Source organism: Charadrius vociferus, unplaced genomic scaffold (assembly GCF_000708025.1).
Source record: "Charadrius vociferus isolate BGI_N301 unplaced genomic scaffold, ASM70802v2 scaffold362, whole genome shotgun sequence".
Lineage (NCBI taxonomy): Eukaryota > Metazoa > Chordata > Aves > Charadriiformes > Charadriidae > Charadrius > Charadrius vociferus.
The window spans coordinates 1,427,618-1,444,108 of NW_009647052.1; the positions used below are offsets into that span (position 1 = coordinate 1,427,618).

Genomic DNA, 16,491 nt, shown 5'->3' on the forward strand with positions numbered 1-16,491 from the left:
GTGAGATTTTCTCCAGTCCTGGACTCATTTTTTCCAATGTTTTCTTTGCTTTTTCCAGTTTTCCAGTCTTATTTAGGAACTGTAGATGCTGAGTTGATGTGTAGCATGTTAGTACCAGTGTCACTGTGCACAGTGGTAATATCAGCCTCCTCCTCCTTGTTACCTTTCTGGTTCTGTATGTAAGGACTGCAATAAACCAGGTGGAGTAACACTGGGAACTTGTATGAAGCTCTTGACCCTTCTTTCCTACTCTTTCTCCTCTGTGTTTCTCATCCTTCATCAAATCCTTTCCAGAGTCACTCATACTAGGATAGAGGCCTCTTGTAATAGTCTGAATTAATTGTTCCATCCTGTAAAGTCACCCAGATCACCCTTGGGTTCATTCCTGTGTGCCTGCCCTCATCTTTCCTATTCTGCCAGGCCTTGTGCCATTGGCAGCTATCTCCATTGGCAATTTTATAATAATCTCCAGACCACTGAAAATGCTGAACATGAAAATGAACATGTGAATGCTGAACAAACTTCATCATGGGATCCCACCACAAATGCTTTCCTTTCACAATGATTTTGCCCATTGAGAGTCACTTTCTGAAATAAGTCAGTTAGCTACACTTAATCTATTTAGCATGTGGTCTTACTAATATTTTGGTTGAACTGTCGTACAATAATAAGCACTACATCCAAAACCTAAATCTATCGTGTGTTTTCTCTGGCAATGAAACTTGGAAGAAGCAGATTAGAATATATCTGTTAGAAAATATCCCAGACACTCATTCTACAGTACAATAGATACAAAAGGAGTGGATTTATATTTATTAATTATTCTGATAAATATTAAATATCAAATATCAAATATTTAGTGTCTAATAATCATTGAACAGTAATAATGGAAAACATTTATTAACTTTAAGAATGCTTCAAATACATTATGGCATGGAACTCTACTATATACATGCTCAGCTTCTTTATTTGGATTTATTATTTCAGAATTAAAAAAGTAGCATAAGTGGCACACATAAAACACTTAGGATCCCAAGAAAAGAAACTAGGATGCTAGGAGATTATTCCCCCCTTTTTTTTTTCAGTCCATCAAGTACAGTAAGGCTAGGTGCATAATCATTCTTTAGAGGATTTTCTCATTTTTAACCAGGGCTGTAAGTTAAAGAAAAAACCCATGCAAAACAGCTGTTTAACACTTATCACGCCACTTCTGTTTAAAAAAATCTTTCTAAATTGTTAATCTGCACCATCATGTCAATATTGGAGCTGAAACCGCTTCAGACAATTTCAGACATTTTGGAATTGCTAGCACCTACATTTCCAGCTTTTGAATTGACTAATCGTGAAAGCAATTCTCTGGGCAGGACACTTTTCATTTTCACCAAGTATATCACTCATTGGAGCACTCTAAAGCCTGTAGTAGATGAAAAGTAGCTTAATATAGGCAAGAGTGCTGTGCTGTCAGTTGGGTTGTCTAGGGATCAATTCTATTTCTCCAAGTAATTTGCTAACTGCAGGCATTCAGTTGACATCCTCGACTTGGTTTCTTCAGCATGGATAGAAGAACTCAAAAACTACGCAGAGAAATGCTGTATACACAATTACGGCAACCCGCGGCAATCACTGAACACACTTATTTCATGAAACTAAGCAATCTGTTAAACATTATTTCCACAAAAATTTCCAGATCGAAACACTGAAACTTGCCCCAATATGTGCTTTAAATCACCTCTTGTCATCTTTTTGCTGATTTCATATTTACCTGAATTAGACTGGCAGCTGGATTCCTCCTTTTCTCAAAGTGTTTCTGACGATGCTGTTCCTGCACTTTTAATGCAAATCCTGAGCCAAGGATGCCCTGCAATACAACACACCACTTATGCAGGTTGTTTTTTCAACAAATATACACAATCAACTACAAAGGTTTTGTGAAGATGTTATGCCATATCCTTTCTTCAGATAACACATTTATGAGAGTATATAATAGCATAAGGCTTAACAAGAATGCTTGTTTGTGGTGAGATAACATCTGTGGTGCTACCAGCGGCCACGCATCCCAACCATTGCTTGGGTTTGTGCTGCACTATGTTCCTGCAACTCTAAGGGCCATGGATATATATCTATATATAAAACATCAGGCAGGAACATTCAGAGCAATTTAAGCCAGGAATGATGAAATGACCAGCTGCCAGATATGCCATATATATATGGGCTCCAAAGTCCATATCTGCAGTGCTTATCATAACTTTTGATTTTAGAAAAGTTAGAAAATGCCTTGCCTTACAGATTAAGACCATTTCTTCTCACTCTTTCCATAAAAAAAGCTGGCGATGAAACATCTCCTCTTTTGGCTTTTTTACGTTTGAATAAGTAACACAAATTTGACTCCTGCTGAACAGACCCAAAGACTGAGAATGTTTCCCTCTTTGGCTCACAAGGAGTGTAATATTTCTGCTGGACGTGTCTGTATTATAAGAAAGAATATTTCCACTTGATTCTTAGTCAGGATAAAATATTATTAGGAATGCACAAGAGTCACACATATATCTTGTTTTACAGACAGATTCAACACAAAAGTGTTTGTGAGGAAAATGAGTATCTGTACATAGATACGACATGAGGAACAAAAGATCTGGCATCTCTAATATGTAAGGTTATTAATCTTTTACATGTTCATTGTAGTCCTGCTAACACTAACTTTCTTCTTAGTGGTGACTAGGTAACAAAGAGAATTAATTACAGTAGCTGCCATTAAATATCAAAGATTCACAAACAGGTAGTGTATTATAATGATCATGATAATTATAATGCACTATAATATGCCAGAGATACTGAAATACTCTCTGTACTTAGAATAAGAAATAAATGCAGTAGTCTAGATGATTCAATGCTGTCGGAAAATGCTGATTTTTAGCCTTGGTTTGTCTATATGGTTGAAAACAAATGTATTATAATAACATACATATTTCATATTGATCTATAGGTAATGAATATGAGCATTAAAATATTGATTTTCTGTATATGTTGCACTAGATGCAATACAACAAAATACAAATGTCACTTCTGATTTCATGCTTATTCAATACTAATTTAAAGAAGAAAGGAAATTCACTCACAAAAAAAGAAAAGTTATTTCTGAAGCTACACTATACTTCAGCCAATAGGTGATTCCCATTTCCATTAAAATCTCTTGACCGTTGATAAAAGCAACATAAATAAACTGTCATGTTTGTTTACAGTTATTCACAGAAAATGAGAGTTGCATTTTTACATTCAACGACATCAACTTTTGGCTGATTTAATGCCTTCAACTACTCTCTCTTGGTAGCCTGAACATGGTCATACAAAACAACCTATTAGAAATAGCTCACATTTTTTTCAATAGAATCTAATTCAGAAAAACATATCAGGTGTTTTTTTAAAAAAAAATCTGGAAGAAAAGCAGTAATATATGAGGCACAATTCATAACAAAAGAAAGGAATTTCAACCTCACACAATAGCACGCTACCTAATTTAGGATTATCACCCAGTTTGTCATTGCCCAAGCAAGCCCCCCAAACTCAAGCAATGTCAGTGACACTAAACCTTTTGTTTGGATTTTGGATAGCAGTTCACCAATGTTCTCACAGAGCAAAAAGCCTTAAACAGTTCTTCACGTAGAGAGCTTCCTTCAGCTTTTTGTATCATATCAGTGGTAAGAGCTGCTGAAGTTTCTATTACTTTTTAACAAATTTCATAGTCATACTCACAGCAGGTAGTGCAAAGAAAGAAATGCCAAGTAGAGCAAATCCTGCAGAAAGCAGCCTTCCAAGCCAAGTAAGAGGAGTTTTGTCTCCGTAGCCAATCGTTGTCAATGTGATCTAAAAAGAAATTAATGAAGATCGTGGTTTAACAGAAGTCACTGAGAGATTAGTTGCAGATTATTTGCGTGGCATGAAACACCATTTCCACTAAATGATCCAAGACACATGAAATGTATATAGTTGTTTCTAAAAGAAAATCAAACATAAATAAATTAACATGATACATTTTTATATGGAAACTTAATACTACTTATGACTGAATAAAACTGAGTAAATAATAAATGTGGAAAAAATACCTAAATAAGTAATAAATCAGTTTTAAAAATAAGAAGTTCTGGGATCTCAAACTTGAGGCAAATGATAGGAAATTATGGGAATTGGGCAGAAAAAATTGTTCTTTTCCATGGATGTGAAGGTGTGTCACTGATTTTCTGCAAGGAAATATAACTGTATGTATTTGCAAGACTACACAAATATAAATTACTCAGAGATAATACTGGAAAAAAATAGCAGGACTAAACGGACGTTGAAGTTCACAGATGAGAGAAAATCAAAGGAACAACAAGAAGGAGCTGCGTTTTCTACAAGCCCATCAGTACAATTTGAAGTGGATCATCTTCTGAAACACAAAAAAAACCACAGACAAAAGCTGGAAGGAACTTTAAGAAATTCCTGGTTCTTTCCCCTTCCTTATGACAAGCTCAAATACACCCACATCACTCCTTACAGGAAGCTCCAAAGAGTGCTATGCAGCAGCAGATGCAGAGCTACCTCAGGCTGTTGGACAATGTTAGCTCAGACCTACATGAGGAGAGGTCAAAGAGAAAGAGGAGGGCATCTGTAATCCCTTCATCTGGCGAGTGTAATCCCAGGCTCAGCATACAGATGTTTCGAAAGCTGTGCTGCGGAGGCCGGCACCTCTGCCGTGTAGCGACAGTGCAGATGACGGCAGAGTTTGGTATGCGTGGGAGCACTCTCCACATGCAAGTCATTGTTCACAAACCACGTAGGAATGCAGTGTGTATGCAAATAATGGTGCGTGATTGTGGTTTACCGACCATATCTCCAAGGCAAAAAGATTATGACTTCATGTTTGTGTGCGGCTGAGATTTTTCCCCGACCCAGGGAAACGATCTCTGAGAGACTCCTGCCCTGGGAGGCATGCCAGTGCCAAACTTGGGGACTGGACTGCTGGGAGAAAGTCATGTCTCTGCCCTTCCTTCTTGGGTAGTTTGGACCTACCCGGCTGCCTGGTACGGGCAGCAGGAGGTGTGGGCAGAGCGAAGGATTTCCGAAGGCCGGCTGGGAGGCTGCGGGGCGCGTGCTCAGGCAACGGCACACGATGTTAAAGGACAAAGATAGACAACAGTAGGCTGAATGCCAAGGACTCCGGGGCCTGTTATTAGCAGAGAACATGTGCACAGAGAATTATTTTACATCGTGTACCAAATGTGGGCAAGTTCAGGCTTAGCAAATATTCTGACTGGAACGAATTCTTCAGGAAAATGCCTTCTAGAGACATTATTTCGCTTCCAGCTTCCTCAAAGTTCATTCCTAGGCAAGACGGCCAAAGCCATTCTATTTAATGCTGGGGTCACCACGGGACAAAAGAAGGAAAGTCTTTTGGAAGTAATTAGATTTCAACTATTTAGGGCTCTGTAGATAGTAAACAGTGCTTCTAATTGCTCCCATTGTTGGGAGCAAACTGCGGGTGTAATTTACCCTGAGTAAGCCATAGTGACTAAAAGAGAGTGAGCTGAATTAAGGCTGCAGCTGAAATTTCAAGTGGTTATCAAGTCTCAAGTCTTGTAATGCGAGCCTGGTCTCAGGCACACCACCTTGCGTGCTTGTCAGGTCTCACTCCCCTTCCTTGCTCCTCTTCACTTCCCTGCCCTATCCCCTCTTCCTGGCTTTGGCTGGACTCTTTGGAGAGCCATTGCAACCAAGGAGGGTGGAGACAATTAGTCACATTTCTGCATGGCTCGTTTCTGCCGTTTTGGTGAGTTGAGTTAGCTCATGGAGGCACCCAACATAGTCCAGAGCCTGCACAAATCTCAGTGCGTGGCTGAGATTGAGCGTGAAGGAGGAAGGAAGATGGCAATGCAGCTCCCTTTTTTCTGGCAGAGGTGAGCTGGTGCAACCACGCTCTTGGCCTGGCAGAGGGGCTTGGTTTGGTTTTCCTTTTGTCTGCTGAAGATTCTATTCCCAGCCTTTATCATCAGAGGGCAAGTGCAGAACAGTTTGAGGCTATTAAGACCCAGAGAGCAACAAAGCACTTGAACAAATGAATCCCCGAATAAAAGTTCCTCAAAATTCATTTCCAGGCCAGTCATCGTAAAGCAGTTTGAAGCTCTGGAACGAGCCCAGTTTCTTGGCTTCTGTCCAGCTCCCTATCTCTGCCAGACGCTGGAAAGTACAGAGATATCTCCTGCCTGGGCTGACAAGAAGGAAACAGAACTAAGTGTCATCTACATATTAATGATACTGCCACCGAACTGTCTTCTGAAGAAGTCAAAGATAAACTTGAACCTTCAGGATCTGACATCTGGGAGCGGTCCAAAACCAGGAGCAGTCTCACAGGCTGTATCTCTGGAATTTCTCCAAAGAAAATAACAGGACAGTATTAAAGCCTTTCCTCCCATTCTTTTAGGTTCTGAAGACTTGATGGTATCAGTCTATGATTAAGAATATCAGTGGCTTCTTGCTCACTTTAAGCTGTTTTATCTCAGGATGGTCTTTACATGAGCATATAGGTGTCAGCACCATGCCATATCATCTTACTCAACACTGAACAAATGGGTTTGATCTTTGTTTTATATTCCTCTCATCACACAACTAAGAAAATATTTTCCAGACAACTTCAGGGTCAAGTTCAGGAATAATCCTCTGCATCTTTGTTAGTGCTGCAAGCGAATGACTAAACCACTGGCCAGGCCCTGACTGGCATAATCCTGAGGTTAAATTAACTGAACAGGGTGTGGAAAACTACTGGATGTGAGACCATGACACCATGAGAACTTTCCAGATGTCACTGATAATAATGTAAGAAGCAGACAGAAGTTACAGCTAGCACTGTGAGGGAAGGCTGGACCCCGTGGGTGGTTATGGGATAAGTGACCAAAGTTCAAAGGTGACTGGAAGAAATTATTTGGGACCTTTCAGGGATTACAATCTTGCAAGGACAACAGCACTTAGGTGACTGCATCAGCAGTACCATACAAAGCCAAGAGTGACGAGGTAAGAGAACTACAAAATCTGTAGAAAACCAGGGAAGGTAATTATGGACAGATTGTTTCTTTGAGAGGAGACTTGGTCAGAGGAAGCAAAGCGGTGAAAAAGGATCAAGATACAGTAAAAGGAACAACAAATCATGTCTTTCTGGGGATACCTGCTGAGCAGCCCTGTGTCTGATCACCACAGCCTGAACCAGAACAATAAACCAAACCTTTTAGGGTTTCCTTGGATAGGATTCATTTCACCCAACTTGGAAATAAAATGTTTAGGTGTTTAGCATGACCTGGTTACCGCAACATGCGCAATGGAAGTAGATTCCTCCAGGAGGTAACTCATTCTATCCTAAAATAATTGACTTAGGCTTGCCTGGAAAAAAACATCTAGAGCCGCTTGAGATGCCCCAGGGCATCTAAACAGGGACCACCTGCAGGAGAGGCAGCAGACTGCAACAGATCTCCCATGGCACTGTATGCCTATGTTTTAAGCAACTGAATCACACTCCTACGTCGCTAAATAAGTCCTATCTTTTGTACCAGATGCAATCCACTCCATTTTAGTCACTTTTTAAATGAACTGTCTGGACAGACCTGCTAAGGCAGGCACCGACACTTGGCTAGACTCAAAACTCACAACGATGATAGAACTTCTGTTATATCTCATGGCTGGAGCTAATAAATATGCTAATAATAAGTGAGGTAATATAAGAATGAATGTGATTATATAACCTAGGTGCCTTCAATTAGGTGAGATAGGACCCAGGAGGCCCCCCTCTACCCTAATATTTCTTTCTGATGTCATTTTATGCCCTGCTAGCAGTACTTACCTTTGGAATCTTTACCTGACATCAATTAACTGAAAAAAATGTAGTTTGCTTATGCTATCGTTGCACTACATGGGAAAAACATCATCAATATTAACTCATTTGAGCTAGTAATTGTGACAATATTATTCATTGTAAGATGTTTTGTTCACCTTCAGGTCACTGTGGAGTGCCAGAGCCTTTCTGTATCCAACTGTAACTACTGGATACTACTAGAAAATAATGACTTACTAAGAGAAACTCTGTCAAATGTGTAAGAGAGACAGGAATCTTAATTGCATTACATTTGCAGGTAAAACTAATTAACGTACAAACTAAATGCCGCTATAAGCACACACAGTTCTAGTTAATGCTAGCAGTTCTCAGAAAACCATGCACGATTTGATTTTGAAATACTTAAGGTTTTGAATTGACCTTTTGTTCCCGTATAGTTTAGTTATTTTATTCTGTCAAATGAATTTACCTTCTCTACCAAAGCAAATTCTCAACCTGAACTCTTCATATAACACACACGGTTGTGTGCTGCTGTGTTAGGCGGCACTGTGGGGCCCCAAGCACAAGAATATTCACAATAGTAACATTAGCATGATGTTTAAACTGCAGGTTGCGCAGTACAATGCGCAATTGCAAATACAGTGGAGTATTCATGTGTAAATCAGGATGCCATAACCTGCCTTTCGTTTCAGCTTTTGTAAAACTGGGCTTCAAAAATGGAGTCAGTGAAATGACCATAGCAGGGTATGGCCCTCAAATAATCTGAATTAATGAATGGGTTAACTGCTGCGTGCTGGGTCTCGTCCTGTAAGGGAGGGGGATAAGTGCCTCTAAAAGCTTGAAATTTAAGATGACTATTTGTGCCTGACTTCAACGCAGTCTTTTTATTTCTTGTGCCTGTGCCATCACAGAATTCAGTCTGGGATTTGGTAGATACTCTGTGGTTTAAGTTAGAACAACTTTTGCAAATAAACAAATCAATGAGATTAAGCATTGATTTCCCCTAGAACGCCACACAATCTGACCTTTTCAAAATCTGCATGTGGGTTACTCTGGCAGTAAAAACAACCATGACTAAGAAGCACGTTATGCATTTCCCACATACTGTTTTACATATTATACAAAAAATACTATTATTAAAATGGGAAAGATAACAGGTAAGGGGGAACACTGATTTTCAGCAACTTTGTGCACTTAAGCACATTAAAAATTTAAATGTATTCATGTCACACACCAGGGAAAGAAGAAAAGATATAGAAATATACAATATAGATTGTTTTCAGGTTTTTGATTATAATTTGTTGTTTTTCCTGCTGGTGTCAAGAAAAGATTCCTATTTTCTCAGTTGCACTACTTATCTGACCTATGAGTCATACATTTTCACTTCATAGTGTACAAAATATTTTAAGCACCACTTTATACAATGATTATTTCTTAGCAGGGTTTTTCCTTAAAAAATTGCAATCAGCAGGTAGTGGAGAAGCAAAGTCTAAAATAAAGATCTTGTTCCTGCTGCTAGAACTGCTGAGGGAGAAGGATCAGAAAGGTCTGGATCTGACACAAGCCCCAGTCAGATGTCAGAGTTGAGGTCCGAGTTGCTGGAACTTTCCCAATCCTCATGCATAGATGTCCCCTCACTGTTGCCTGCTGGCACGTGGGTCCAATCCTCTGCTTAGTCTGCACTCCCCTCCTATGCCATGCTAAGTCACACACAGCTTTGCAGAGAGGTAGAGGGTGTTTTCTGGAGAATCGAATGTCTGAAAACATGCATTCCCAGACCCATGCACTGCCACATCCCACCTACGTGACCTCAGGAGGGTCTCTTGCAGGACCACATCCCTACTGCCACCCCCAAATGGGTAATGGAGTTTGCAGACTGCCAGAGCCATCAGTGAGGACACCAGCATCCCAAGCCAGATGCTTCGCAACTGTGCCCATACAGGCAGGTTAGAAAGCATTAAGCCAAACCTAGACCTCAGCTTTTGAAGAAAAGTGATAAAAACCAAAACCCAACCTACTGTGGTGCGACTGAGGGCAAAACCTTCTTTCATGGCTTTAGCCAACAAGAATTTTACACGAGTTTGGATTACAGTTTGGATAAAAATGTGTATTTTATCAGAGATCTGCATTGATGATCTAGAGCAACAAGTTTCAGGAAAAATATTTCCTTGTATTTGTAAATGCACAAGTAAGAACATTGGGTCTGGCTTTTCCAAGCTCCCAATTTTGTGCACTAATAATGCAGAAATATAGTCTCCAGGGAAGATATGTAACAAATTATTAACCCTTAGATGAGCAAATTTCAAGTACACAAATGAGTCCTACTATTAGGATATGACCTTGACCTTTGCTCAAAATGTAAACAAAACTTAACTAAAATTATTTTTCAAGGATTCAAAACATTTTGGAAAAGCTTTTTGCACAGTCCATCTACACATGCTCCGAGTCTGCAGATACTACTGAGTTCAGATGATGTCTTGTCAGCAGAAGGTCTGAGGTGAGAAAGCTTCATTTCTGCATCCCTCTGATGAGGACAGGTGGCAGAGGCTGGTTCAGGTCTCGCACTTAATCCAAGAAAACTAATGAGTGCTCTAGGTTATGTCAGCATTAATGATCTCACAGGCATCATTTCACTACCCAGACACTGTCAGAGCTCACGGTGTTTGTTCTACTGCATGAGAAGGAAAAGAAAAGCAGTTTTATACTGCCGGGCAATAGCTCTGCCATAGGCTTTGATGGGACATATTTCCTAAGCTGCCTAAGTAACTGTCACACAGTGCAGGAGTCTAGCTCACTATAGCAAATTTTTAAGCAAAACCCCTACACATTACACTATAAAAAAAAAAAAATCAACATTTCAGACCTAGCTTTTCATTGCTTATTTAAAGCCTATTTATTTAAACATGTAAGGGTTCATATAATCCTCCTTCTTTCGGAAATGTAGTCAGGCATGTACTTAGATCCCACAGATTTCAACAAAGTAAAAACAATTGATTTGATAGTTAAGCATGAGCCCAACTAAATCAGGGCTTTTATACCTGTAAAAGTACTTGGAAAACACCACTGAACCAGAATGGGAATGTTTATTCTTCTTTTGTGCTCAAGGTACAGAGGAGGCAGAAACAACATCATTCTAAGGGTGCTAAGGATACTTTTCCCTTCACCTCAAAGCTGATGTAAGAATTTTTTCCCTTTTTCTCTCCTGACATTTGTTCCTCTTCCTGCACTGCAGCTTACAGCCCTCTGATTTGGGTCAAAGCAGCTCTTTGTGAGATGGTATTACAAACTGTATTACTGAAAGGATCTGGGTTAAAAAATAAAACACTTTCTTTTCTTGAGGGTTCCGTGGTCTGGTTTGCAGCAGAAACACATAAACAGCTGTTCTGCAGGATGGGGTGAAATAAGCTATGGATGTGCAAATGAATAGCTGGAGGAGGGAGCTTCTCAGACCAGTTTTCTGGCAGTGAAAACAATTCACTGAACAGCGCACCAAGTTAAAATCCACAGTAGGTGAAATTCAAAGCATTCTAGCATACTGGTTAAGCAGTGGATGCTATTTTTCTATACTTACCGTGCCCCACCAGAGAGCATCTGCATATGTGGAGAATTGGTTATTTGCATCCTTTTCCACCAGATAAACCAGGAAAGATGAAAAGATGAGTACTAAAAATCCTATGTACCAGGCTGTGATTAATTCCTAGATAAAAGAAATCAGCGATCAATATCCATTTGAAAGATCGAACAGGATGGCATTTCAAGGAAGACATAATGAAAACATCTATGTACCTTTTTGGCATTTGAGCTGTTAAAAGTAAAATGCTTCCCTATGGATGCAAATTTTCCCTAAAGCTGGACCAAGTCTACTCCTATAGTTTGACGCTCCAGCAACTTCACCAATATATATCAAATTACAACAGCATACGAAGTACAACATTTTCAACGTATTCTGAAAACTGTTAGCATTTAACATGGCCTGATGTATCTGTGCTAATGCCCATTATAACTGATGTTACTTCAGAAAATTTTAGGTATTCTGCTCAAAACTGGTAAATGCTTGTTTCCTTGGCTTCTTCTTGAATCACATCAAGAGTAGGTATCAACCAGACAAAGTCAGCATCTCGGATTACATACCTTGCTATGTGCATAAACTACTGAACCTAATAATTTCCAAGTGCCTCCTCTTCGGTCCATGCGCACCATACGAAGGATCTGTAGGAAACGAAGACTTCTCAGTGCTGATGTTGCAAAAATGTTACCCTGAGTTTTTGCAGAAACAACTGCTATTGAAGCGATGAGAACAATGATGTCTGAAAGAAATATATTACAGAAAACATTAATGTCCAAGTACCAATAAATAACACATACATGTACATGAGCTGAATGAGGGGACAAAAGAGAGCCTCCTCCTGCAGTGGGTGGGAATCCAAAGCACTGAGAATCCTGTTTGACGTAGGGATGAGAGGTCAGGGCTGGTGTCAAAAACTGTCTCAGGAGCCTCCAGGGTGAAAACTAAGGGTAGCAATTTTGAGAACATATGGATATGAGGAAAATTGTTGAAGGGACCTCACGTAGGAGCTTTGAAGCCTGATGTAGCACACCATACAAATCAGTAGATGGACTAGAAATTTTTCCTTTTATATCTTTTCCCATAGTAACTTTCCTATCAAAAGGCAAAAAAAGAAAACAAAGGTAAGAAAAAAATAGAGCAGTCCCAGTGGTGAGAGTCCAGTGGGACCGGACTTACAAGCACACACATTAATTTTCTATGAGTACAAACACTGTGTGGTTGAGGCATGTAGTTGCTGGACACAACTTTCCTGATGTACCATTTCCTGGAAAGGAAGAAATACACTGCTGGGTACTCAGAAGCATTCTTTAAGCTGGCAGCCTGGAAAGTTTGTTGAAGCCCAGCAAGTGTTAGGATTTATTTCTTCAGGTCACAGATTCAAACAGTATGAGCGAGTTTGTTCTGCATGAACTAAACCGCCAACTGCCCTTTGAGCCAGAACAGCATTTAAAGGGAGATGAGAAGAGGCACAGTGATGGCACACCGACACTGTGAGAAGGCATAAAGTTCTTTTACGATGATTGGAACAGACACACCGGTGTGCAGGGGGTGGAAAAGGACAGAACAAGCTCTGTGTTACTTCATCACCTCGTCATTAATTTCCTGACCTTCTTTAGAAGCTTAAAGAGCCTTTGTAAGAAATACCTGGTTTAAATCTTAGGATTTTGTGGTGTTTGTATGTTTCTATGCAAAGATAATCTAACCCCATGTTTGCCAGTTCTTTTTGACATGAGTTTTGCTTCTTTTGTGTTGGGTATGAACACTCATCTTGTCCCATGTGTAGCTCCTACAAGCGATGAATGACCCAGTAAGTGAAAAGTCTCCCCACAGGCGAGCGCCGAGAGGGACCGACTGTACCTACAAGCAGGACACTTTTTCCTCAGCCTCCTCCAGTACAGCAGGAAATAGCCTTGGTTCATTCTGCTCAGCCACCAAAGTAAGCTGAGGTCCAAATACCCCTGCCTGCAAACATCCTGGGTTTCTCTGTACTCACCTACGGGTGGCTTTGACCTTTTGTCAAAATACTAAGGCCACATACAACCTGTGGTTTAAGAGTGTCCTGTTAAATTGTGGAAATCCTTGTCACAAGATGCGAAAAGTTTACATGGGTTCAAAGCCAGTAGGATGATCTTATGGGAGAAAATTTTGTCCTGGGCTAATTAATACCAAGAGCCAATACCTTCTGGCTTGGGACATCTCCAAGTAGCAGGCTGTTGGAGGCTGAGCCTCTTATGGAGAAATATGGCTGTATGCTTGTCCTGCCTGTGTAACCTTCCTTGACCATTCACTGTTGGCTAGTGTCACTGTTGGACATGCTGTGTTAGGCTGACCTTCTGCCTGTCTTCTGCTCTGACATTTTAAAATGCCTTTGGCTACTACATAGGTGGATCATAGGTGGCTACTATATAACTGGGTATCAAAAAAAGCTGGATTTGCTTCTGGATGTAAATCCAACAAATTCATAGACCTGGAAAAGCCAGAAATGGGTAAGGTATCCTGGGGTGTCTCTGCACAGTACAAGTCTCAAGAGCACAGCAACCAGATACAGCGGGTCTGGGTGAGAATTCGGAAATAGGGTAACTGACCAGGAAAGGTTAAAGAAGTCACAAATTCTACTGGAGATCAGAAAAAATAGATGGGGTGGGATTCAGCTTCATGTGAAGACATTTAAATTTAGGTGTCTTCATGTGAAGCAGGTGTCTAAACTCCCCATGCAGCACAAGGAAATCACGTCAACTGAGAGAGGTGCAGCTAATCCTCAGGAAGGCTCTTGCCGGCTGCTCAGCTGACTCCTGCTCTGGGCTTGGTACAAAAAAGGCTTGATTCAGCTGCCCGAATTTATTTGCCCAGTGCCATTTGAGATGCCTTAAGGTATCTGAGACATCCCCTAGGTCTGGCCGCTATGCTCTGAGACCTGGGAAGGCTGTGCCCTTCAGGAGAAGTCACTGGAGAGCCGGGAATATCATGTAACAGGGGACACGTCTATGTACTCCATTGAACTAAGCCCTAGATCACAACCGACTCTACTGGAAGTATAGACACGTAGCACACATGTACTCACCTACAAGCAAATTTCTATATTTAGGTGTGTTTATCTGGGTCTGAGGCTCGCACAGGGTGTGCCAGAAAGCCTTGAGCAACATCGACTGTGTTGAAGAAAGAGCATCCCTGGTTCCTAACATGAGGGCAAGGTTAGCTTGGCTTGTTCCAGGCTGCTCTGAGCAGAGCAGCAATGCAACAGTCATTTCTAATTAGCGGTGACTGGCTACCAGCAAATCAGATATCGTTAGAAAAGCAGCACCCACTCCTGAAAATAATTCTCAGAATTTAAAAAAGAGTAAGGTCGCCCAAATATTATGAATTATGCATCTGGTCCACAAGTATGAAAGTGTTTACTGAGGGTTTTGGTTACCCTCAACTACTCTCAATAGTTTTTTTTTTTCATTTCTAATTAGCGGTGACTGCCCCTGCCTTTATTCCTTCCCATTCCAGGAGCTCTGACAGCTTCCCTTACTGCATGGAGTTTACTGGAGGTCTCCCCTGCAAAAAATTTAAATTAATTCAGTTTTGCCAGTGCCGCACAGCTTCTGCCCTGTGCTGCTGGGAGCCCTCTGTCCCACTGAGGGTTTCTGGTCCCCTCTGACCGTGAGAGACGAAGAAGCCAACAGCAGCATAGCACTCTTTTCCCCTTTTTAAAATATTGGTCCAGGGAGTTATCTGCTTGTGTATACCCTTCTAGATGGAGGGTAGGGATGGGGAGAGGCAAAGGGAAGAGAGTGTGAGGAAGTGGGTGAGCAGAAAACACACTGGCACACGTTTAAAAAGCAGTTGGAGGAGGGAAGAGAGCCTTCCCAGGCTGCTGGTGTTTTTTTCACACCTTGTTCTCTCATCTTCTTCACCACTTCACAATACACCTCCCCCCCCCAAAAACCACCCCCACCAACTCCTGAGGCTGGGAATAGGGGAGGAAAGTGTATCCATTGCCTAGGGCAGCCCCCCTGGCTGTGTTTCCCTCGGAGGCAGGGAAGGCAGGCAGGCGCATTATTTCAACGTAGGTCAACTTGCCAGGAACAGGTGTAAGATAAATCAAAATAAACCCCATTTGGAATGAAATCAGAGTCCAAAGAAAAGTTTGCAACAGTTGAAAGTCACTTCTGACTATGTTGAACTTGCTTGATTTTCTTATCTAACCATACTTATACTGGAAAAATTAAAAGTTAAGTGCTTTATGATTCTCTCCCTGCCACATTTTTATCCAACAAATCTCAGGTGCCTTTTGTCCTGTTTTAAGTAAGAAAGAAAAATGTTCTTCTAAAATTCCTTTCATAGTCCACTTGAATTAAGCTAAATTCTCCACAGTATTTCTGTATTTTAAGAAGGCTTTAGCAAACTTCTAACAACATTTTCCTCTTTATCTTTTAGTGGCAAAACCAAGAAATCAGGAGGAAGCAAATAGCAATTAATTTAATAGGGACTCGAGTTTCACTCTGTAACTTGCTGTAAAGCACCAGGAATGTTTCAGATGTGAAAGTGAGTAATGGGCAGTATAATTCCAAACTCCTCTGTAATGACTTATTAGAAGACAGAAGTTTCTGATATACATTTACTTCTTTGATTTTTTTTCCAAGCTACTATTTTGTGTATGATCTTCCAAAACATTAAGCGTCTCTTCAGCTACGATGATAATTGTATCCATTTTTTAGAAATATCTCTCATATTTTTATCCTTGCAGATAGCATCCTCCCTTGATAGCTCCAGTCTGAGATTTCAGATCTTCTCAGCAGCTTTTGCAATGCTCACTTTTTAACGCTTCATTTCAAATTAAATTTCAAACAATTAATTCTTCCACTTCAGACATTTCACCTAGTACCTCCCAAGAAACCCTTGAGATTACATGAAAGTTTTGTTAATAGTAACTTAGAAAAGGCTTTTTTTGTTGACAGACACCGTGTTAACAACAGAGGGTCCCTCTGAAAAATAAAAAAAGATGAACCCAGAACTCGTGTGTTATAGGTTACACTTGTATATTGTCCTGTCTTACTAAAATAATGACATATAGGTAAAGGCAAGT

At 40.5% G+C, this 16,491-nt stretch overlaps 1 protein-coding gene across 1 annotated transcript in view; it reads right to left on the minus strand.

The window, feature by feature from the left end:
• The window catches only part of KCNQ5 (potassium voltage-gated channel, KQT-like subfamily, member 5), an 88,253-nt gene that overhangs the window by 37,115 nt on the left and 34,647 nt on the right, over nucleotides 1-16,491 (minus strand). Inside the window, exons 3-6 of the mRNA XM_009895760.1 lie at nucleotides 11,984-12,159; nucleotides 11,424-11,549; nucleotides 3,751-3,861; nucleotides 1,763-1,858 (exon numbers count right to left, since the gene is read on the minus strand). Coding sequence (XP_009894062.1) covers nucleotides 1,763-1,858; nucleotides 3,751-3,861; nucleotides 11,424-11,549; nucleotides 11,984-12,159 — 509 coding nt within the window. The remainder of the gene's footprint in view (nucleotides 1-1,762; nucleotides 1,859-3,750; nucleotides 3,862-11,423; nucleotides 11,550-11,983; nucleotides 12,160-16,491) is intronic.